This window comes from Micromys minutus, assembly GCF_963924665.1.
Source record: "Micromys minutus genome assembly, chromosome: 8".
Taxonomy (NCBI): domain Eukaryota; kingdom Metazoa; phylum Chordata; class Mammalia; order Rodentia; family Muridae; genus Micromys; species Micromys minutus.
Window position 1 is genome coordinate 64,094,287 of NC_137977.1, and position 23,456 is coordinate 64,117,742.

The 23,456-nt window shown below is 47.1% G+C and overlaps 1 protein-coding gene across 1 annotated transcript in view; it reads left to right on the forward strand.

The window, feature by feature from the left end:
- Positions 1-14,367: 14,367 nt before the first annotated feature.
- The window catches only part of PARD6G (par-6 family cell polarity regulator gamma), a gene marked incomplete at both ends in the record, with an annotated part of 65,042 nt that continues 55,953 nt past the window's right edge, over positions 14,368-23,456 (forward strand). The window contains one exon of the mRNA XM_080920044.1: positions 14,368-14,439. Coding sequence (XP_080776170.1) covers positions 14,368-14,439 — 72 coding nt within the window. The remainder of the gene's footprint in view (positions 14,440-23,456) is intronic.

Sequence of the window (23,456 nt, forward strand, 5' to 3'; positions counted from 1 at the left end):
TTTTCATAAGCTCTCATCTTCTGTTAGATGAACAGTTTTGTTCCTTGATCACATTACTCCTGACGAAGTCACTGACAAAAAATAAACAACTGTAAAAATAACTCACACAAGCTCGAAATAATTAAAATCATTTTTAGACTCGAGAGTTGGCTCAGTGGTTAAGAGCTCTAATTGCTCTTCCAGATTTCCTGAGTTCAAATCCTAGCAACCTCAAGTTGGGTCACAATCATCTGTAATGTCTAAAGACAGCTACAGTGTAATTACATATAATAACTAAATACATCTTTCAAAAAAAGAAATATAAATTTGGGGCATAGGATTTTATTTCTCAAATGGCAAATAAAAACTACTTCAATACACAATTTAAGAATGGGTCAATTTGATTTCAAAATGTACATATTTTAATTAAACTTGTAAGATATTTGGATTATAAAAGTTAGAACTAAGTAACACTAACTTGCAGTGAAGTAAGTCCCAGGTATAGTGTTCCCTTCACTTCCTAGATGGCTAAGACTTCTCCATTTCTTTGTCTCCGGCTTTGAAAGCATATTTCTTAGAAAATTGCTGAATCTTCAGGAGCTGTACAGGCCATTCTTGGCTGTCATCTAGACTTCATGTGGAATCAGCTAGAAGATAAACAACTTGGGTACACCTGTGATCATTTTCCCCTTTATTAAATCTTTTGACTTTGGGAGATCTGCCTTCAATCCAGATCTTTTGGGCTGGGAGATCTTCCTTTACTCTGGGTCACATGTTCTTCTGGCAGCCTACGCAAGCACACAAAGGAAGGAAGCTCACTCCTTTACCCAGGCCTGCTTGCCCTTACTCTCACTGACAAGTTTATTCCTTCACTGGCACTAGAACCTACCTTTCCAAGCTTCTGGTGAATCCTCAAGACCAGCTGAGACATCTAGCCCTGTGGTCCAACCACCCACCAGATTCTTGGACTCTCCTTCGATAGACAGGCATTGTTAAACTAGCTGGACTACAGCCTGTGAACTATTCTAATAACTCCTGTGTGTGTGTGTGTGTGTGTGTGTGTGTGTGTGTGTGTGTGTGTGTGTGTGAGAGAGAGAGAGAGAGAGAGAGAGAGAGAGTGTTTGTGTGAATGTGAATGTGTCTCTATGTGTGACTGTGTGAGTGTATGTGTGTGAGTGTCTGTGTGTGTATGTATGAGAGAGAGTTTGTGTATGTGACTCTGTAAGTATATGTGAGTGTGTGTGTGAAAGAGTGTGTTTTTCTGTGTGTGTATGTGTCTGTGTGTGTGAGAGAGAGTTTGTCTGTGTGTGTGACTGTGTCTATAAGTGTATGTATGTGTGAGTGTGTGTATGTTTGTCTGTGTGTATGAGTGTGCGTGTGTGTATGAGAGTGTGTGTGTTTTAAATTTTATATGTTTGACCTTATAAAAGAGAATCCTTTCTGTCTTTATGATTATTTAGGAGTCTGCCTGTGACCAAAGACACACTTTAGTTTAATGGTTATTCAACATTATTGCTTTCTGCCTTTTCCTTTATGTAGCATTTTCTGGATTTGGAGACTTTGTATTAAATCCCATTTCACCCTAAATCATAACAGTGAGCTTAATCCTACCCCTAAACACGTGTTTCAGCCTTTAGCTCTGTGCATTCCCACCCGTTAATGTGCCCTACTAAACTGGCATTCACCCTCATGGACCTGCAACACATCGGTCTGCCCACCCTTCCCTATGCTTTCACCTTGCAGCTAGATTCTCATGCACCTGCTTTCTCAGCCTTTCCTCCACAGCAGTCTGACTCTACAGTGCCCGTTTCCTCCCTGCAGCTGGTTTGCATTGAGTGTCTTATAAATGCAGACTCTATTTAAGTTTTTATCATCTCACTACTGAAGGCCCTTAAAATCTGCTGCAACTTCTTTAGCCCTCGGTTCGTTTCCATAGACCCTATGGAGATATGTTTACTGTGTGGCTTAAGACATGAGAGTTAACATTAGCAATCAAGATTAGATTAAAAACAATATTTGCCTTGGCCAGATTTCCAAGGAAAGCAGGGTCTGCAGGCAAACTGCTACTTATGAAATAGTCAAACCTAGAGAACATACTACATTATTCAACAAATTCTGACACTGTGAGGACAAAACACAGGATGATTATCTATACTAGTGGTATAGAAGACTTATAAAGTCATTCAACAATGGCTGTCACTAACCTTAACCCAAATCCTAACCATAAATTCTAACCTTGACCCTAGCCCTGATCCTAACTCTAACAACTCAAACCCTAATTCTACCCTAACCAGATTTAATCCTAACGTTAAATTCAACCCCAAACCCTAACCTTAACTACTGATTCCTGGCCCTTGACCTATTCACTGACCCATGGCCCATAAATATAACTCCAGTCCCAACCTTTAACACCTACTGCATAACCTTAACTCATTGCAAGTGGTGTGAATGACTTGGATGGGAAAGAGCCCTTACAAGAAGTGCTGAGAACCTGCTCATAAATTCTGCCATAAAGACACAGCTAGAAGTCACCATCCAAGAAGAGATTTCTCTCACCAGACACCAGGCCTACCAGAAGCTTAATCTTAGACCTTCCTAACCCTAACTGCATTTTTATATTGGGTATTATCAATGGCTGTTTAATTGGACTTTGTATTAGTCAGGGTTATGTAGAGTCACAGAACTTACGGGTAGTCTCTATATGGTAAGGGAATTTGTTGGTGACTTACAGTCTGTAGTCCAACTCCCCAACAGTGGTCAGAAGCAGCTGTAAATGGAAGTCCAAGGATCTAGCAGTTGTTCAGTCCCTGAAGGCAAGCAGGCAAAGAGAAGTCTTCCTTCTTCCAATGTCCTTATGTAGGTCTCTAGCAGAAGGTGTGTCCCAGATTAAAGGTATGTACCTCCACACCTGGATCTGGGACTTGCTTTGTCCCAGATGACCTTGAACTCAGAGATCTCCTTGCCTTAGTGTCGGGGGTTCATAGCAACTATACCTCAAGATCTCCATGCCAAGATCCAGATTAGAAACCTGTATCTCCCAGGCTCAAGATCAGGATCACAGGTGAACTTTTCAATTCTGGATTGTAGTTTATTCCAGATATAGATAAGTTGACAACCAGGAATAGCCATTACAGTCTTACAACTCAGTCAAAAGAAAGCAAAGCATGCCTGACACTGTAAATCTAGCCAATGACCAGTGACTGTAGAGGTCATAGACCAAAGGAGAACCTGTTACTGTCATAACTAATATCATTTCTAACTATACGAATACTTATATTCACACCCATAGATAAGTGTTGCTCTCACCTGTCTTCAAAGAAGCATCTTATCACAACAGGTGGACACTATTTCAGAGATCAGAACCAGTCAATACGCAGAGAACAAGTGTCCAGCACCAACCGATACAACAGCAATGAGATCCCTACACTAAGGCTCAGGGATCATCACAGAGGTGGAGGTAGAAAGATTGTAAGAGCCAGAGGCGCAGGGTACCTGCTGCTAGACAATGTCCCCTAGGCCTGGCAGGGAAAATGGACCTATAAACTACCAGCAACACATTTGCCTGAATAAGACAAATGTGTTCTCAATATCAGATGACAGGCCAACATGGATGGGTTCAGTTCCACAGTGTCTTCATCCTGTGCCCAAATGAAGGACTGGATGTAACCAATGGTGGCTGGACATGGGAGAATCTTTTTTTTCTCAGGGATAAGTTCCCTCATAGGTTGTCTGATCTCATGTGGTCAGCCCAGAGCACATGTATGTTTGAGCAACAAAAAATAGACTAGGTAGGCTCTCTCTCTCTCTCTCTCTCTCTCTCTCTCTCTCTCTCTCTCTCTCTCTCTCTCTGCGTGTGTGTGTGTGTGTGTGTGTGTGTGTGTGTGTGTGAGAGAGAGAGAGAGAGAGAGAGAGAGAGAGAGAGAGAGAGAGAGAGAGAAGATACATATGGGCTGACAAGATGGCTCAACAATTAAGAACACTGACTGCTCTTCCAGAGGTTCCGAGTTCAATTCCCAGCAACCACATGGCGGCTCACTACCATAGCAGGCATGCAGATCTCTGAGTTCAAGGTCAATCTACAGAACAAGATCTAGGACAGCCAACATTAGGTAGTGAAGGGGTTGAAAAGAGGAAGATAGTGATAATGTAATATAACAAGGGGGCTATGTTCCAGCTCCTGCAATAAGCAGAACTTGGAAGCTCTGGTCATATTCCTCTGAGGTCGAGGGGAAAAGGAAGACACTGGGACAATTGCTGCTGGTCAGCTGGAGCTAAGAAATTGGTGGTGATTAAGAAGAGACCAGCATCACTGAGGTGAAGTCTTCTGGGAAGTGTCTCCTGAGAGCACGAAGAAGCTGTGTTCCAGAGATAGCCAAGGTTGTACCTCGAGCTGAAACTGTACTAGGTAATGTGCAAGCATCACCCAGGTGGTACTGGTTTTGAAGGCATGAAGGATCCATAAAGAGCAGCTGAGGCTTGGCACTGTGAGAGGCCGTGGAAGGCTATTGGTGAAGGTGCAGCCTCAGTTGGAATTGACAGCCCAGGACTGAAGGGGTCATGCAAAGGAGCTCAGTCTTGGCACCATGAAGAGAGTTTATGAGAAGCTACTGGTGAAACCTAGTTGTGGTGGAAGACCCCAGTGTATTAGAGATGCCAATACCATGGGATGATCACCAAAAACAGCAGAAGCAATGGAGTGGATCAACCTGAGCTTAGAGTGCTACAGAGGGCAGAGCTGGAGAAGTGTCATCAGCCGTTTGGAGGAGCCCAGAAGATCATGTGTGGATCCCAGACATTGAAAAAAGAAGCTGTAACACTGAGGTTGCCTCGGAGACCCCAAGATGTTCAAGATGCCAGAACCATGGGCTATCTGCTGTGGAAATCTACTAAGAAGGAGTGTAACCAGCCCAGCAGAAAGAAGTTTGTTGCAGTCAACAAAGATGAAAAAGGAGTTGGCGATCTGAAAACTGCTTTGACATCAGACATGGAGATGCAGAGTTTGAAGTTTGCCCAGCTGGTTTCCTGTCTTTCTTTAGGGATTACAGTTATGTGATTGGATGAATCGCAGAAGAAACTTTGAACATTGTTGAGACTGCTATAGACTATGGGTATTCTACAAGTTGGACTAATGTATTTTGCATTATGCTATGTTTTGGCTTGGCCCCCATAGACTCATAAGTTTCCATATGAAAACCTCTCATCTGGGGGAGACCCTAATGGGGTCCCGGAGTGTGATGGTTTGCACATGCTCGGCCCAGGGAGTAGCATTATTAGAGAGTGTGGCCCTGTTGGAGTAGGTGTGGCATTGTTGGAGTTAGGTGTATCACTGTGGGTGACACTTCCTTAACTGCCTGGAAGTAAGTATCTGCTAGCAGCCTTCAGATGAAAATTCTCAGCCCCTCCTGCACCATGCCTGCCTGGGTGCTGCCATGTTCCTGTCTTGATGATAATGGACCGAACTTCTGAACCTGTAAGGCGGCCCCAATTAAATATTGTTCTTATAAGAATTGCCTTGATCATGTTTTCTGTTCATAGCAATAAAACCCAAACTAAGGCAACACATCAGAACAGAATGATAATTATATTGAACATAGGTGTCTGATGGTTTCTAGTATCTCTTTTTGCAGCTTTTTCTAATTTTTCAATAGTGAGCAGCATTAATTATAACATAAAAAGTTTATAAGTGGAATTTAGCCTTTCACATTGTTGCCGTTAAAAACAAATAAATAAGACCTGAAGTTGGGAAGAGACGTGATATTGGGCCTTGAGTTGGAGGGAAGGTGAGGAGTAGACATGATCAAGGCATACTATATACATTTATGAAAATTTCGAAGAATACGTAAAAATGAAAATAAAACACAAATTTTCGTTTTCCCAAGTCATTCTTATTCTCAGGTACTTAAAAGTTCGGGTGGCATCTGTGCATGTCACATATAGGTAGGATGTTGGGCTCCCCCATTGCTTGGTTGAAGAAAGTCTTAGTCTCTGTAGAGTGGAAATGAGGTAAAGACCCTGGAGGAAAGCAGCCTGGGCATTCAGGAGGAGGGGTAAGCCAGGCAGGGGAAAGGAACAGCGTGCCACCATCAGCACCAACACAGCTTTTCAGAGTAGCAAGCACAGAAAGCACCAGCAGCACTTTCCAGGGGAACCGGCAACACTAGGCTCTGCAGACCACAGAGGAGGATGGGCCTAATGCGTGCTGGGAGAACACGAATCCAGATAGGGGCAGGTTAGAGGCCTCCACGTGGATAGCATCCAGGATGACATGCTAACACTAACAAGCCGTTTGGGAAGGCACAGCAGGAGCAGAGACGATGAGGTCACCTTCACTCTCTTGCAGCTTCAGCTGATGAGTGTCCAGAAGATTGCCTAAGAATATAACTCAGGATCTGTTACGTATGTGTGGGCTGAACAGAGAGGAGACTCGGGTTTCTGAGCCTTTCTTACAGTTGATTCTGCAACTACTCTCCGAAGTCAAATAATTGGAAGGCACCAGAAGAGGATGCAAAATGTAGAGACTGGAAAGGGGACCAACAGAAATGTCAGGAAAATGAGTCAGGACGTGGGGAGTTTTGTGATTTGTCCTGGGGAACAGATAACACAATTGGGGTTCAGTGGAATGTTTGATGCCACCTCCTCATCGTCGTGTTGACTTTGCCGGACCCAGAGTGCTCCCCTTGCCCTTCCTTGTCCCCTGTCACAATAGTTGCACATTTGTTCATTTCCTATGTCCGTTTATGTCATGCTAGACAGATATCTCCAGCACTGCACTCTGGCTGGCAAATAACCAAATGGGTTCCATATGTGCAGATATATAATGCACATATATTGCATTGTGTAATGCCTATACATTGAGGACAGAAGGGTCTCTTGGCTAGAAGACTGGATTGCAAACTTATTATTGCTTCTCTTCTCTTGGGTTAAGAATGGCTACAAAATGCCAGACATGGTAGTGTACCTCTTTAAAGATCCCAGCACGGGAGGCAGAGGCAGGTAGATCTCTGAGTTTGAAGCCAACCTGGTCTACAGAGCTGATTCCAGGACATCCGGGGCTACACAGGGAAACCATGTCTTTAAAATACCAACCTCCTGAGGCTATAGAGATGTCTCAGTGACTAAGAGCACTGGCTGTTCCTCTAGAGAACCCAGATTCAATTCCCAGCGTCCACATGGCAAGTCACAACCGTCTGTCACTCCAGTTCCAAGGGATCTGACACCCTCACACCAATGCATATTTTAAAATAAGATGGTTAACATCCCCCATCCACCCAATGATGGGTACAGAGATTTTCTTGTCTGTATCTTCTGGGTACAAAATATTAGACTGATAGCCAGATGCTTTGGTAGCTCTCAGAAGATTTCTCCAAGTCTGAAAGTAAGGAGCTGACGTGTTGGTTCTAGAGTGAATGAGTTCTGCATGTCTGGCTGCAGGATCATTATTCAGGCAGTAGCCCAGAGGGCATGAAGGATTCCATGGGGTTTGTGTAACCAGCAGACAGCACCATGGCAAAATTAGATCAAGCAAGCAAGCATTGTCTCCAAGAGTGCCAGAAGTGGACCCACTCCAGAGCTGTGCTGAAGTACACAAGAGAACAAGTGTCCCATCCTTTTCTCCTACAAGGCCTGCTTCCCTGGTAGAAGTGCCAGGAGTGATCACTTTAGTATCAAAGGCTTCACCACTTTCAAGCTCGCCCCTTCTTTCTGCCAGGAGGAAATTACACTCAGCTGAATTTGCCAACTCAGCAGAATCAACCCCCTCCCCTCTGCCACACACACACACACACACACACACACACACACACACACACACACACATGCACAAGTACCCACAAACAAACAAACCAGAAAATAGTTGGTATTTTAATCCATGATTAGTATGATTCTTAGAATGAGGACCTTATGTTATGCCCTAGGTACTTTTGTTTACATTTTGAACACTTGCATTAGAGCTTCTGTGCAAAGCCACAGTAATGGGGCGGGGAGCCTTTCTGCCTTTCATGTTTCTATGCAGACACATGCAAACAGCCCCACATGGACCAGTAAGTTCCAAACTGAGGTGGGAGTGCATGCTGCCTGGGGGCTGGCACCCTGATTGGTTGGGGGCTGTGGAGTGCACATAGATTGTCGGGAGGGGGGGGTCTTCCAGGTGCTGTGGAGTGCTCATAGATAGATTCGGGAGGGGGGCTTCCAGCAGAGCCTCTTTGGAGGATGGGAACAAATGAAACAGCTTCCACATGGCTCTGGAATGTGGAGAATTTATTCTTTTGTGGTTGGGAGCTGAGAGCACTGTCTGCCTAAGGAGCTGCTGCTGGGTCTTTGCTCTCCGATCTTCCACACAGGCCCAAAGCATCCCTCACCACAAGGGCAGAACCATCCTCTGCGAAGAGATCAAGAGCAAAATCTGGGAGGATGTGCACGTTGCATGAAGATCAAATGCTGATGATGCATTACTATGACACTCACACACACAGCATCACGTGATTCAATCATAAAAAGTAACCCCCCCAAAACCATACCTTAGAGAATGTTTTCCTGAGAAATTACATCTTAACAACCTGAACATAAAAGCCCACCCCCCTTGTTAATTACCAACAATAGATTCTGTGAGTGCTTGGTAGAGGTGGATCTATTAAACAACTGTATCACTCAAAATACGATCAAACTAAACAATCACTTCACATTGGGGGGAAGATCAAAGAGATCCTGGGTGTGCGCCTCCATGTTTTCTACAGTGGCTTTGGAAGGCTTTCTTCCTGCCCCACAGGCCTGTAGCAGGACTTGGAGAGAGGTCTGCTTTTGAGTGGCAGTCCTCACTGCCTCTCTGCCACCTCTGTTGATGGGCATCAAAATTATGATCTGTAGGCGTGCACTCTGAACTGCTTCTTTTGGAGAGATCCCGCTACATCTTCTCTTTGCCCTGTAACATTACACAATTGCCATTGGAGCCTGTTACAGCTGAAAAGAACGAATGAATCTTCCTTGGAAATCAACCACGTAATCTCACACCTATGCCACATTACCTGGCTTGGAGGATGATCAGACAGTACCCGCTTGCACAGGACAATACTGAACTTGCTGTTCAACGTGAACCAGAACCTATTTAGTTACTGGCCAGTCCGTTGGCTATTCCTGGGGATATCATCGTCTAGTGTGAAATAAAACAGTCAGAGAATGAATACAGTGTGACAAGTCTTGGAACAGGGGACAATAGGGAAACACTGGAGACAGAGCTTAGGCAACAGGAGAATGGGGTGGGGGGGAATGCAGGTCTCTAAATTGCTGCTCCTAAAACAACAACAACAATAACAAAAACAAAAAAGTAGAAGGAATCACCTCTTTGAGAATTTTAATCTATTCAGTGAAAATGAAAGTACACGTGTATTTATGTCTGAAATCCAACAGACAGATAAGATAAAGTAGACAATAAAGACTAGGGTGGGGGACAGGAAACACTTGAGGCAGGAGATGAGCTCAGAGAACCACCAGAGGACCGGATGATGAGATACAACAGGAGCCTCAGCAGCACCCACTGGCCCGGGTCACTCCCATTTGACATTCTCCCTGTAATAACACTGGAATAGGCTCTGGACAAAACTACGAGCAGGGCACACTTGACATTCACACAGGTGCCATACCCCACCCCCAGGGTTCTGACTGATCAGGCCTTAGCCAGATCCCAGAGCACCCAGATTGCCTTCTGAATTGTGACCTACACTGATGCCCGAGGGGTGCCGTGGCAGTCGGCGGTCTGGGTGGGATATTCTGGGTCCTCTGCCTTCCGAGGAGATGGAGCTTGACCCACAAAGTTGATCCCTTGTGTTTATAAGTTTATTTTATTTCATCACACTTTCTTAGGAACTTTTACACCCAAGTACCCGAGTGAAAGGAAAGGTTTCATAATGAGATTTCCAGTGTTTCATCTCTTGGACGCAGATGGGCCTTGCATCGGTTGCTTTTCTTTGAAGTGCCGAGGAGCCCAGAGCAGAGCTGAGCCTGGTATTTATTTTTATTGGTTTCACAGCAGGCTGACTTTCCCCAGTCTTTATCACCAGACTCAGAGACCAAGAAAACAAAGGCAACACATGTCCAGCACACTTCAAAATATGCAGACTTCTGCAAACTTAAAATATGCAGAGTTCTGCAAACCGGGGTTCCTACAGGGACCTCGGGTGAAGATGACAGACGGGGAGGAGTAGCAAACACCTGAGGGTCGAAAACATCAGCCCTTGGCCTGGCTGACATTTTGACTGGGTTGAAACCCTTTTGTAAAAAGGGCTGCATTGCTCGTCTCTGCAGTCAGAAGCACACCCTGTTTCCTCACAGTGGATGCTTCTAGACATTGCCAAGTTTCCCATGGCAAGGGGAGGTCAGGGCAAACACCACTGAGCATACTCAAGCATCACCACTCCCAAATCTCTGGAGCACACGGACCTTACCTTTGCCCTGCCCAGGCCTCTCTGAGTGGTATCAACTTTTTCAGCACAGGCATCAGCATGAGTTCCACTGCTTGGATAATCTAGCAATTCTCAATACTCTCCTCTATTATCAGATCCTATTATCCTAATAACAGCTCCTTTGGGGGTGTTTTGTTATCTCAAAAACTAAAAGGCAACCGAGGTGGCCGATCTCCTGTATCTTTCTGATAAAATGTTTTGAGCTAGAAATCTAAGATTTTTGAAGTTTTCTACGATATTTCATTTTCAAGGACAGACCACCTAGAGAAGTGGTTCCCAACCTTCCTAATGCTGTGACCCTTTAATACGGTTCCTCACATTGTGGTGACCCCCCCAAACATAAAATTATTTTCATTGCCACTTCGTAACTGTAATTGTGGTGCTGTTATGAGTCACAATGTAAATACTTGTGGTTTCTGATGATCTTAGGTGACTCCCATGGAAAGGTCATTCAATGCCCCCACCTTAAAGAGAAAAACACTAATTTACAGGCTATATTTGAAATATAGTTGGTTGGTTGGTTGGTTTGAGACCATCTCACTGTATTGTTCAGACTGGCTTTGAACTTTCAATCCTCCTAGTTTTACCCTTTAATAACTGGGACTAAGTCATGAGCCACCAAACTCAGTTAGGATTACCAATTTCAATGGATTCTCTGAAGCCATGACTTGAGGAAGATTAGGCCTGTCTATCTCTATTTTCTTTCTCAGTCCTCAACCAAAGCCTGTCTACCAGTAAGCATTCAAAAGCTCCTGTGGCCCCATGGATATATGAAAAGACAGGCTGCCGGGCCAGGACCTAGAGGGAATAGCTTGAAGCTCTAAAGCTTAAAAAGCCTTTCACAGGGATACCCCAGTTGTGCACAGGAAAACAGACTCAAGTACCAGCCGTTTCCTCCTGTGCCTGCCCGTTCCTTAGGCCATAGTCTATATAGGCAAAAGATGATCGATATCCAAGTGCAACCCCTCTGTGGTGCTGGTGAGCTAGCCAGGTACCTGGGGATCTCCTTCAGTTGTGGCATTGGTTCAGTGGGCTGTTACTGATGGAGCAGCTGAGCACACAGAATTTGCTGTGAGCCTCACTGTGAACCACAGGATTCACAGAACCACCTCACTCCCATCTGGCTGGCCCCTTGCCAACCAAGGACTTCTTGAAGCTTACCTCCTCACCTTCCCTGTCTCGGAGTCTTGAACCTACTATCCTCCCAACCCCACTCGGAGACAGGATTTCTCTGTGTGGCCCTGGCTGTTCTGGACTTGCTCTGTAGACCAGGCTGGCCTCGAACTCACAGAGATCTGCCTGCCTCTGCCACCTGGGATGTAAGGTGTGCACCACCACTGCTAAACCGGAACTTGCTCTTGAACCTTCATCCCTACCCACTCCCCCAAACAGTACTCATCATTCTATTTTTGAAATGTCTGGCTTTACAGCTTGTGTTAGTCAAGGTTTGTCTAAAGGACCAGAAGTGATAGAATTGACAAATATGAATGAACACGAACATGTGCGCACAGCTGTCTCACACTAGAGAAACCAAGAATCCAGTATCTGCTCAGGCTATGAGGCCGGATGTCTCAGCAGCCCCAGTCTGGCACTGAAGGCCTGAAGGATCCCTAGAGAGCTGCTGGTCTTCAGTCTACATTAGAAGCCCCAAAGAACTCGGCTCCAGTAACAGCCAAGTACGCTGCAGCAACAGTCGGACCTGCCAATGAGAGTGGGGGCAAGCAGGCAGAAAGCAATGTTTTCTTTTCCTGTTATCCTTGCTTTAATCTATGTTTCAGACAGAAGCTCTTGTCCACATTTAGGGTGGATCTTTATGCTTCAGATAATCTGATCAAGAGTCAATATTTCTTTTTTTTTTTAACATTTTTTAAAGATTTTATTTATTATATATAAGTACACTGTAGCTGTCTTCAGACACACCAGAAGAGGGCATCAGATCTCATTACAGGTGGTTGTGAGCCACCATGTGGTTGCTGGGATTTGAACTCAGGACCCCTGGAAGAGCAGTCAGTGTTCTTAACCTCTGAGCCATCTCTCCATCCCCCAATATTTCTTAAAAGCCTCAGAAATAACTGGATTTAGGATTTAGGAATTAGTTCAGCATTTACAATACCCCTCACAGGAGTTCCAAGAGGCTTGTATTTTGGTAATTTCAGAGGGAGTCAAACTGACAACCAGGATTAACCCTGCAAGCTCCTGGGCCTCCCCTACCCACAGAACAGTCCCTTTGGTGTGAAGAGTAAACCAAAGGGCTGCACTGAGTTAGGAACCATCCACACAAAGATGCCACCTGAATAAAACAGGGTAAGGAAGTGGGCACACACCTGTAGTCCCAGCACTATGGAGGTAGGGACAGGAAGATGAGAAGCTGAAGGGCGGCTTCAGTCTCAGCAAGTCTGAGGCTGGTTATGTAAAGACCTGTGAGAGAGAAAAGAAGGGAAAGAGAAGGTAAAGGAAGAGCTGGGGTGGGTTCGGGGAGGGACGGACCGGCTGGGAAAGAGGAGAGAGGGGGAGGAGTCAAAGCTTGTCCCTGCTGCTTTCTGACTAGCATCTCCCTGGGTCTTCCCGGCTCACCTTACCTGTACCTGTCTGGGGTTCTCCGAACAATCTGGACTTTCTTCTAAGGGTAGGATTATAACTCTAAACCACTGTGACCACAGGCCCAAGCATTAAGCCCTGACTGTAACAAAGTAAATACACAGCAAAAGTGAATAAAAATTACATTTTAAAGAATGCAATTTGGCAGTCTGTATTAAAAGCTTTAGAGGTAGGTGTGTTTTATAGCTTAGTAATTCCATTTTAATAGTATCTTCTAAAAGCCTCAGAAATAAGTGAAACCTGAATTCAGCGCTTATAATATTACTATGTATAGAATGTAAACATAGCCAATAAAATATAACCATTAGAAGTTATATCTTTATCTACATAGCATTTTTAAGAAAAAATTTCTCAAAACAACTGATGAAAACATACATTATAACTCAGGTAGTGACAAAAAAGAATGATCACAATTCTGCAAAGTATATTATGATGTACACAAAAACTAAACGTGCCGATTACAGAAACGTATAAGACATTTTCAGGTAGTTGTTAAAGCCCGTGTGTCTCGTCCTAACTTCTTTACAAACTCTTAAGAAGCCAGGTTCCAATTTGGGTTTTCTCTCCCCTTTCAGAGTTCTCGATAATGAGTCTTCTATGGTATAACAACCAGTTCTGTCTTTCTCCAAACCTATCCTATTTTCTATCAGCTGTCCCAGAAAAACCCTCGCTGCTCCTCAAACCCGCCTGTAAGTGTTCCTTTTGCCTTTTTAAAATACAGTTTTAGTCCTTGTTGCTAATAAGATTAGTTTTAACATCAACTATTTCTTCACAATTTGGCATTGGTTTACTACCCTGTCTGTCTTTCCTTCCTGCCTGCGTGTTAAGAGTTCACTACTTCATGGGCGGGACCAGCTACAACCTGGCAACTAAGGCAGGCAGGTGGCGCGCAATCGGATCAGACCTGGGGTGCTTGTCTTTAGCATGTGTCTTAAGAATTTATCGAGAACCCCTTTTCCAGGCCAACCAACCGCTCTGGGCAAGGCAGATCCGTGAGTGAGTTCAGAAAATGGCTCAGAGCTTCCTTTGGAAGAGCACCAGGTGGGGGCGTGACGTGGGCGGAGCCTGACGGGCGCTGGGGGCAGGGTTCTGGAGGCGGGGCTCTGGAGGCGGGGCGCGGGGGAGGCGTTCCGTAGCTCCTCCCGCGCGCGGCCGCTGGAGTCCCCGAGGCGCGCGGCCAGCCCCGCTCCGGCCCGCCTCACGCCGTGCAGCCGGGCGCCCTAGCGAGCGCGGGCCCGGCGCCGGGCCCGGGCAGACGGCGGGGGGCGTCTCCGCGGAGACTCTCCGAGGCCCCTGAGCAGCGAGGGCGAAGGCGAGGTTAAGTGGGGCCGAAATCATGAACCGGAGTTTTCATAAGTCTCAGACCCTACGCTTCTACGACTGCAGCGCAGTGGAAGTCAAGAGCAAGGTAAGTGCCCGAGGCCCACCGTGGCGGTCTGCACTCGTTCCCGTGGCAAATGAATGGGGCACCCCGCGGAGGGGAACTGGAGCTGTGTGGGAGGCGACCGGCGTCGACAACTTTGGAGCTGAGGCGCTGCATGCCTCTGCGCAGGGATCGTGGGATGTGCTCCGGGACCCCGGCGATCCTCCCTGCTCCCTATGCGAACACAAAGCCTGGCGGCGGAGGGCCATGGGACAGTCAGTGTAGGCTCTGAACCAGCTCCACTAGAGCTGCTCTTTTGTTCCACGAACTAGAGTCGACCCGGGCGCGCCACACGTTGGAGGGGAGGGCTGTGTTTCCGGGGCGATCTTGGAGCTGGAGACTGCTGGGATTCGGGTCGTGGAGGGGTCTTTGAGAGGCCAGAACCAGGAGGGGGGCCTGGCTGCGCCGCCTATTTTGGCCTTGAGGAGCAGACCGGCTTTCGGCTCCCAGTTCAGGGCCCTGACCCAGCCTTCAGTTTGGCGCTGGGTACCAGACCCGGAGCCCCAGGCGCCCTTCCTTTACCTCAAGACCCAGACTCCTTGATCATACCCCTGGCCCAGGTCCAGTGAGTCTTCTTCGACCCAGCCCTGAGCACCATTCCTACCCAGACATCTTTTCCCCAAATTAAATTCCCCTAGGTTCTTAGGGTGCAGAGACGGATAAACTCCCATTTGGGCGAGCCGCCCCTAGACCAGACTACAATCCGCTACGGGGGAGGGGGGGCGATCAGGGCGCAGACTCAGACCCCCTGGGCGCGCCCAGGCCCCTCCCGCTGCTTGTGCCTAGGCAGAGCGTGCCCGAACTTGTGAGTAGCCGTGTCTGGATAATTGGCTGATAGCATCTGGCGCTTCTCCCCTCTGCGGAGGCAGCTCCTTCACTGCAAAAGCTTTAGTCTTGGGAGGGTCTATAATGTGGACCCCGCGGGATGGAGAAGGAGCTGATGTTGCTTAGGGTCGGGTGGGTGAAGTCCCTGGAGCTTTTTACCTACTAGGAGATAAGTAGTCTTGTTTCTGTGGTGTTCTGGGTGAAAAAGGAGAGGTTCGAGGATGGTCCAGGTCACCAAGGGTGAGTTCTCCCCAAAGCTTCCTAAGGCCTAAGGCCTGAGATCCATTTGCCTGGTATCTGGGGAGGTGATGCTATCGCTAGGCTACTGGCCAGCGGTGTAATGTTTTCAGGGTCTCTGTAGAGTCCTGAGGATGGAGCAGACCCCCAGTAACAGCAGGGTATCATGTTGGACCCATTGTGGCAAATCCCAGGGTCTCCACATTTGGGGAATCTCTTTCTTATTATAATGAGACCCTACCCTGTTTCCAGATGGTAAGTCTATGACTCTTTCCCATTCCCTCTGTTGTCCAGGAGTGCTCCCAAGCCCAAAATCATGTAGCTGTGAAGTTAGGGCCATCAATGGCAGTGGTAGGTTGGGGGGGGTGTTGCTTGCTTCCTCAGCACTGGAATAAGCAGCCCCTTCATTTCTCTAAACCATCTTGAAATGGTGGTACATTCGCAAGCAGAGGTGTGAAAAAAGAATGCAGAAACCTGAGGTCGCTTCGCTTGGCCTTGGCCTTCTTCCATGTTAATGCCTTGTGTGAATAGCAGGGAGCTTAGTAGGGTGTTATGTGTGTGTCCACAGGTGTGTAACACTCTTGTGATCGCCAACATGATGAAGGTAAACCACCGTCCAGCACCAGGATTCTTCCTGACCGCTAAGTGTGGACTGATGAACGCTAACGACTCAGTTCTGGTGCGCAGTCACTCTGTGTGCCGCTGTACATTATCAGACTCAAAATGGGGCTGTGGGACAGATCTGGAGGAAGTGCCTTTACCAGGCCTTATCCTGCATTTCTGGGCTGTGGTCCATTCAGGCTTAGGGGGAGAATAGGCCACCTGCCTTTGTTTCCTGGCATGTTAGCCCAACTGCCTCCTCCAGCTCTGTTCAGTGGAGAAATGCCACTTTGTCCCCGAGGCTTCAAGCTCAGCTGCTATTTTGAGTGGAGATTTAGGAGGGCCCACACTGACCTAGACAGTGCTGGGATGGCTGTCACACACTCCCCACTTCACAGCACGCCAACCTCATTGCTTGGCCAGAATGTCCCATGTGGCTCTTCCTTCCTCATCCCTCCCGCTCTCCCTCCCGCTGTCCTCCCGCTGTCCTCCCGCTCTGTAGTTGATATGTGTAACTGTGAAGCCCATCTCTTCAGGCAAGGGCTTTTGTCACCGTGCCAGAGGCAGAACTTCCTGTCAGTAAGGACTTCACGCAACTCCAGCATAGAACTACAGTACCATGGTTTTGCTAAGAAAATGGCAGCCGATGTGCCCGAGTGTTGTCCTCTGTATATTTGGGGACTTGAGGCGAGTCGTTTAGCTTCCCTGTGTGAGTCACTTCATCTGCGGCATGTGTATCGTCTTGAGGAGGGGCTCTCTTGAGGTGAGATGGAGCAGCGAGGGTGAAGACATGTTGGGAACTGCACCACACCCACAGTCATCAGCATCCAGCCCCACAGCTCAGGGTCTCAGCACTGTGAGTGCCTGGCCTGAAAATGGCCATGAGTCCTCTCAGAATTGAGATCATTAATTATCTGCCACACCGGCCACTTCCTGGGCACACCAGGTATGTATGCAGCGAGCACAGGTTCTTGGCCTGGTAGCTGCTGCCCACTCCATAGTCCCTTACGATTCCCTAAACTAGGTGTTAACTCTGGCTCATCATCTCTTCCTCTGCAGCACCATGTGCACCTTCTGTTTCCTGGTTCTGCCTGCCCTTCTCACTCCACTGTGACTTTTGCCTTTCCAGCCTGTAGCCAGAAGGGAAGAGTGTTTCAGGCTGAAGGAAGAAGGGCGAATGCCTAGGCTGCTTTGGAGGATAGTAAGAAGGCCAAGAAGGCCACTGGTCAGGAATGGAGGTGTCTCAGCAGATACAGTTTTCATCCATGCTGTCCTCAGGGAAGCCTTTGGCCTTCTTGATATCAGCAGCCATACCTTTTGCTCATAAGACGTGAAAGGAATCACAGGTCCTCCCACCTCCAGGATTAAATGAACTGTGGTTCCAGGTTCTTGTCGATCCACACCTGGGTTGGCCTACGCCCGTAATCATGAGTCTGTGGCTTTCCCCATCTGAGAGCCTTTCCTAAACTGTTCCCCCTTCTATAAAGCCAGTCTGAAGGTTCCCACATAAAACCTGGCTCACTCTGCCTGACCCCCTTTCTCGAGGCCCACCCTGTCTGAGACTGAAGGTTTCCTTCTTGTTTGTGTCTCCCTAAAGAAACTTGAGGCTGGACGAGGGTAATTCTGTCCTCGGATAAGCTTTCTCTCAAATGCTGCCTCGTGCCTTCGGATGTCATATGCTGATGTGCATACATCACGTTACTGTTTCTAGAACAAATATCACAAAGACATCATATGCAGCCTGCTTTCAATATGCCAATATGTGACAAATGTTTCTTTATGCCTTTAATACTTTTAGAGGACTTTAAAAGTGACTACATAAAATTACATTCACTGTCCAAATAGTTATTAGTTTAACCAATATCTTGTTTGAATTTCTGTCTGGTTTTCCCCCAGTACTAAACTGCTGTAAACCTTATTGAAGTATTTATATAAAGCGTATAAAGAACATGCACATGAGGCAAATGAAAGTTGTATTAAGTCAGTATAAAACTCTGTGCATTTGAAGGTACTTGGGATAAAGACATGCACATTTTTAAGGCTTTGAATATGTAATTAATAAATGTTTAGGTGGGTGAGATGGCTCAGCGGTGAAGGCAATTGCCAAGCAAGCCTGACCTCGCAGGTTCTATCCCTGGAATTCACATAAAGGTAGACAGGGACTACTGACTCCGCAAGGTTGTTCTCTGGCTGCCCACACACACTGCATGGCATGCACTGACACACACACACACACACACGTACACATGCAACAACTTTTTAAAACTGTTCTGAGAAACTGCTTCTGCTATTTTATATGTGCTGTTTGGTATCCATTCCCTCCTCCGTCCTTTTTCTACTGGTTTTATTTGTGTGTTTCTTGAGTTGTCAATGAACGGGAACTATCAGGGCCGTGTGTTGTTTCCCCATCTCTTTTTTCTCCCCAGCTTTATTCTTAATCCTCTTCCCATTCTCTTTGTGTTGGCTTTTGGGAGTTGCACGTCTACAGTGTGTCCCACCAGAGCCGGTGAGACTGATCTTCTGGGTTCTGAGTGGAATCGGTGTCCTTTCCCTGGTATAGCCTCGCTCAGATGTTAACCTGGGCCTCCTGGGAAGGCACGTGCGTGAGAAGCACCTAGATGGCCTAGTTGATCACGTGATGGCTGGCAAAGCTGTGCTGTGGACAGCTGGGCACACAATGTCTTCCATCAGCCTGTCTCCTCTGATCCCCAAGATCTTATCTCTGGCTGAGCGTGTTGGCTGCCGTGGGCCTGCAGGGACCCACCCTTCTATCTGGCATGAGACATGGGGTGGGATGGAAGCTGGGCCAGGCCTCCCTGTTGGATGGCTGAGGACTTGACTCCTGTGGGCCAGTTGAGAATTGCCTGGACACGGTTTGACTCACCTGTGTGTCAGCTACACCCTTCTGAGAGTCTGCCTTGTGGTATCTGTGCACGTATGTGTTTCAACAGGTTCTGGGACTTGATTTGAGAAGTTGCATTGAGGAGAGGCTCTTGACAGGGGCCCAGGTGGGATGTCAGTTTGGGGAGCATGGATGATGTCACTGCCCCCAAAAGGTTTGCCACCTTTTCTGGGTGTGTGGCCAGAGGCTACTATATCTCACTAAGGAGGGAAACTCTTGCCTAGGACCTGGGGCATTCCAGATACAGGGCTGGAGTTCTCCCAAGCTTAGAGAGAGGAATGGTATCAGAAATTGCCAAGTAGGACCTTTAAAGGTCTCAGAAGCTCTAGCATCCGTGAAGCACGTCTGGATTGACAGAGGAGAGGTGTGCCTTGGCTTAAAAGGGTCTTCTGGCCCTTTAGGGACAGCAGCAGAACACACAGGCAGATGTGTCCAGCTGGCTGTTTATGTATAAATGTACATGTTTATTGGCTCCTCACTTCCTTTTGGGCATAAATGTAGGCCGCAAAGTGCAGGTGTTAGACCCCCTAAGTCCCTCCCAGCATGCACTAAGACATGTTCTGAAGCTGTACTAGACTCACCGGGGATGTAAAACATGGCACAGATGAGGTACTTGCTCTCTTTTTGTAAGGGTCCAATTCTAAAGCAGTTAACATTTAATATTCCCAGTACATATGAGAAATATATGCCAGACAAGGTTCCAATACACTGAAGTCTCAAGAAAGAATTCATCAATCCCCACCATAACCTATACTATGGGTTTTCCTATCACTTCCATGATTTGCAAAGGAACATTGAACCCCTGGGAACATCTTTGCCCAGATCTACCAGGTTCTGAAACCCAATCAGTGCCATTATAGCTTATGGCCACTAGTGATGTACTGGCTGGTTCTGTGTCAACTTGACACAAGCTGGAGCTATCACAGAGAAAGGAGCCTCCCTTGAGGAAATGCCTCCATGAGATCTAGCTGTAAGACATTTTCTCAACTAGTGATCAAGGGGGAAGGCCCAGCCCATTGTGGGTGGTGCCATCCCTGGGCTGGTAGACCTGGGTTCTATAAGAAAGCAGGCTGAGCAAGCCACGGGAAGCCACCCAGTAAGTAACATCTCTCCATGGCCTCTGCATCAGCTCCTGCTTCCTGACCTGCTTGAGTTCCAGTCCTGACTTCCTTTGGTGATGAACAGTGATATGGAAGTGTGAGCTGAATAAACCCTTTCCTCCCCAACTTGTTTCTTGGTCATGATGTTTTTTTGCAGGAAACCCTAAGACAAGTGGGGAAGACTCATGGCTCTTCTTAGGAACTGACAAGTCATGGAATCCAGATCAGGTCACAGACACCACATCCCAGTGTCCCCAATTACCACAAGAGACCCTACCTCTGGCTCTCCCTGGTTCTCCAGGTCTGGAGCTCATGGAAGCAACTGAGGCTGTGTCTTTTGATTTTAAGATGTTCTCTTTGCCTTGCATTGTGGAAGAAGGTTCTGGATGCATATCCTCAAGGGAACCCCTCTATTTGGTAGCTGGCTATAAAATGCTGCCTGCCATTCAGGCATTTGTTTGTGGGGTTTTGCTCTTTTTACAGGGCAACTACTGTGAGTCAAGTGTGGAGCCCATGTTGGGGTAAAAAGACAAGAAAGCAGACACTGTGTCCACTGTTTTCAGTGGAGGGCAGGTTTGGAAAAAGTGACATGGGGCATGCATATGGGGTGGGGATGGTCCTTCATTCTATTATTTGAAGCATTACTAGTCCCCAAGCTTAAATTTGTATGAAGCCGAGGGTCAGCAGCCCCAGCTGTCTTATCAGACTGCAGGGTCAGTCGCTATGTCTGTCCTCTGGGAATGCCTGGAGTACCTTCATTTGTTCTTTGCAGCTCTGGGGATTCTCTGTTCCAGTTCTCAGGTTGTAACTTCCAGAAGATGCAACAGCTGCCTGTTGAGCTCTAGTAGTCTTTTCCTTGTTGGAGTTCTTTAATCCTCCCGTTACACAGACATCAGGTCGAACATTCGAGAAGATAAGCCCAGAAAGTGACTGGCATTTCTCAATGATTCAGCATTAACCTGTGAGGTTCTGCATCCAGTACATATCCAGCAAGCGCCGACTGAGAGGGAGAGCAAATGGATCTTCCTTACAGCGACGACTTCAACAATCATTTGAGGCACTACCTTAGAAAACGTCTACTTTCTGAAAGTGGCAGATATATGATTCACGGCAGGTTTTCTGCCAAGAGCAGCCCTCCCATGCCTGGGAAGAAAACTAGTGCTAATTCTATGGGACAGGAAGAGAAGAGCAGCTAAACTAGACAGAGAAGCCTTTGCTGTTGATATTTCCAGGTTTCCATATGGGTGGAAGTGGGTCTTTGAGATTCAGCCTGACCCACATCCTCACAGCGGAGCTATTCACCTGTGTACCAGGCCTACTCCTTGGAATGAGAGGACCCTGTGCTGGTGTATCAGCAGTCATTTGGGGCTATTTCCCCCTAACTTCTCCCTTCTTAGGCCTTTGGCTCTGAAAGTTAGGTTGAGTCCCACCCCAACCCCACCTCAACACCCTATTAGCAAATAGGATGGAGTATAGTATTTTACTTGGGTAAGGGGAAAGCTTGCCTTCTATACCTACAAAGTTTGAAATTACCCTCTGCGCAACATCACATCATGATGTGTGGATGTCCTACATCCGTGTGTGGACCACCTGTAAACATGTGTGGACCACCTACATTTATGTGTGGACAACCTATATCTATATGTTGACCGCCTACATCCATGTCTGGACCACCTACATCCACTTTGTAGTTTGTCTGCTGCCCTGGTCTATTTAGTGACCCTCCAGCAAACCAAGGCAGAGCACAGTGCCAGTGCTTAGTGCCAGACAGTGTGGCCTGGGTTAGGGATAGGGTTCTCCAGATGTGTAAAATGGCGGTTCTGTGTGTGTGTCCATGGAGGTTACCTCTTTTCAGGTTTTTGTTTGAAGCACCAGAGCTCTGCAGTTCTGAGGAACTGTAAAACAACTGATTATATACTTGTGGGTTAGTCAAAGTAAATCAAGAAAAGTCTATTTTTGCAGAGTTTAGGTCGTCCACTGCTGACGTGTGAATGAAGAGGGTCTTGCAAAGCTTCACCATGGCTGAATGGTGGCTTCTATGCTTGAATTTCTTGACCTTCCATTAGTTTATGGCACTAGGTCATTCAGAGACCCTTGTGGTGGGCTGGGTGTTGTGGCCAAAGGTGACATGAGGTGACTAAGGTGATCTTGGGTCATCTCTGATATTTATTCTTGGTGTGAGGGGACGATTGGACCATCTTCCTTTGAAAAAGAAAGCAGTGTGTGTGGAACAAAGCCTCATGCTGGTTAGGCCATGGAACCTATAGAAATCTTACACTCCGCCTTCATATGGAGGATGGAGGTGGTCTCCCTGGGCATCTTCGCATTCATACACACTTGACGGTGTTGATGCTCCTTATCTTCCCAGTACATCAAAGCGCCATTAGGGTTTCTCTGTTCCTCTTCAGCGTCCTGGCTGCTGAGTAGATGCGTCTGTTTCTTCATTTTGTCATCTTGCTTTGCTTATCAAAGCTAAATTTGACATCATTCCATGATACCAGAACCCCCTCTCTGCCTCTCAGAACAAACCAATGAGGCAAAGGTGCCCTGACCCAGGAAACCTCTCATCAGAAGCCTTTTTTGAGAGGGACATGTGATCCCATAGAAAGACCCTCAGAGGTACTATCATGGCAGAGATTTGAGGGCTGTGTGTGGTATTGTTTTTAGGTGGTCAGCTGTTGTAGAGGAATTTAGCAATGGAAGTAATATTAGTATCCTGTCCTCCATGGCTCAGGGACCTAAGCCACTGGCTGCCCCACCTCCGGATAGCCAGTGTGGCCTCACTCCCTCAGTGTTTTGAAATAGCAGGGTGTTGCTATGGGACAAATAAACTTTTCTGCCCGCAGGGTGGTCCCTTGCAGAGGAGATGCACCTGCTCATGATAGTGCCCGAGACTTGTCAGTACCATTGTTGACAGAGACAAGGAAGGAGTGAGGCAGCAGTTTGTCCCTGAGGCTAAGCCTGGGAAGTTGATGCTGAATTTTGGAGCCTGTATGGAGTCACCTCATATGCCGAGTTTGTCCTAAAAGCTAACCCTAACCCTAACCCTTTGTTGGAGATGGGTCACCCCTACTGAATCTGAGCAGCCAGTTGCCTGACCTACCACTGTTTCCTAAGGGCTTTGGCCCTGTTGGCGGTGGGGGAGCTGGAGCCGGACAGGACATAGAGGTTGCTTTCCAAGCCCAGTCAGTAGTCACAGCCTGGCCCCAAATTAGCACCTATTGCTTAGTGGGTACAACTTGCTCCAGGAACATGATCCAGCCTGTGGGAGAAGCTGTCACACAGACACATCATAAGCAAAGTCTAGGTACGGTGGCACCTACTCGTCAGCCTGAATG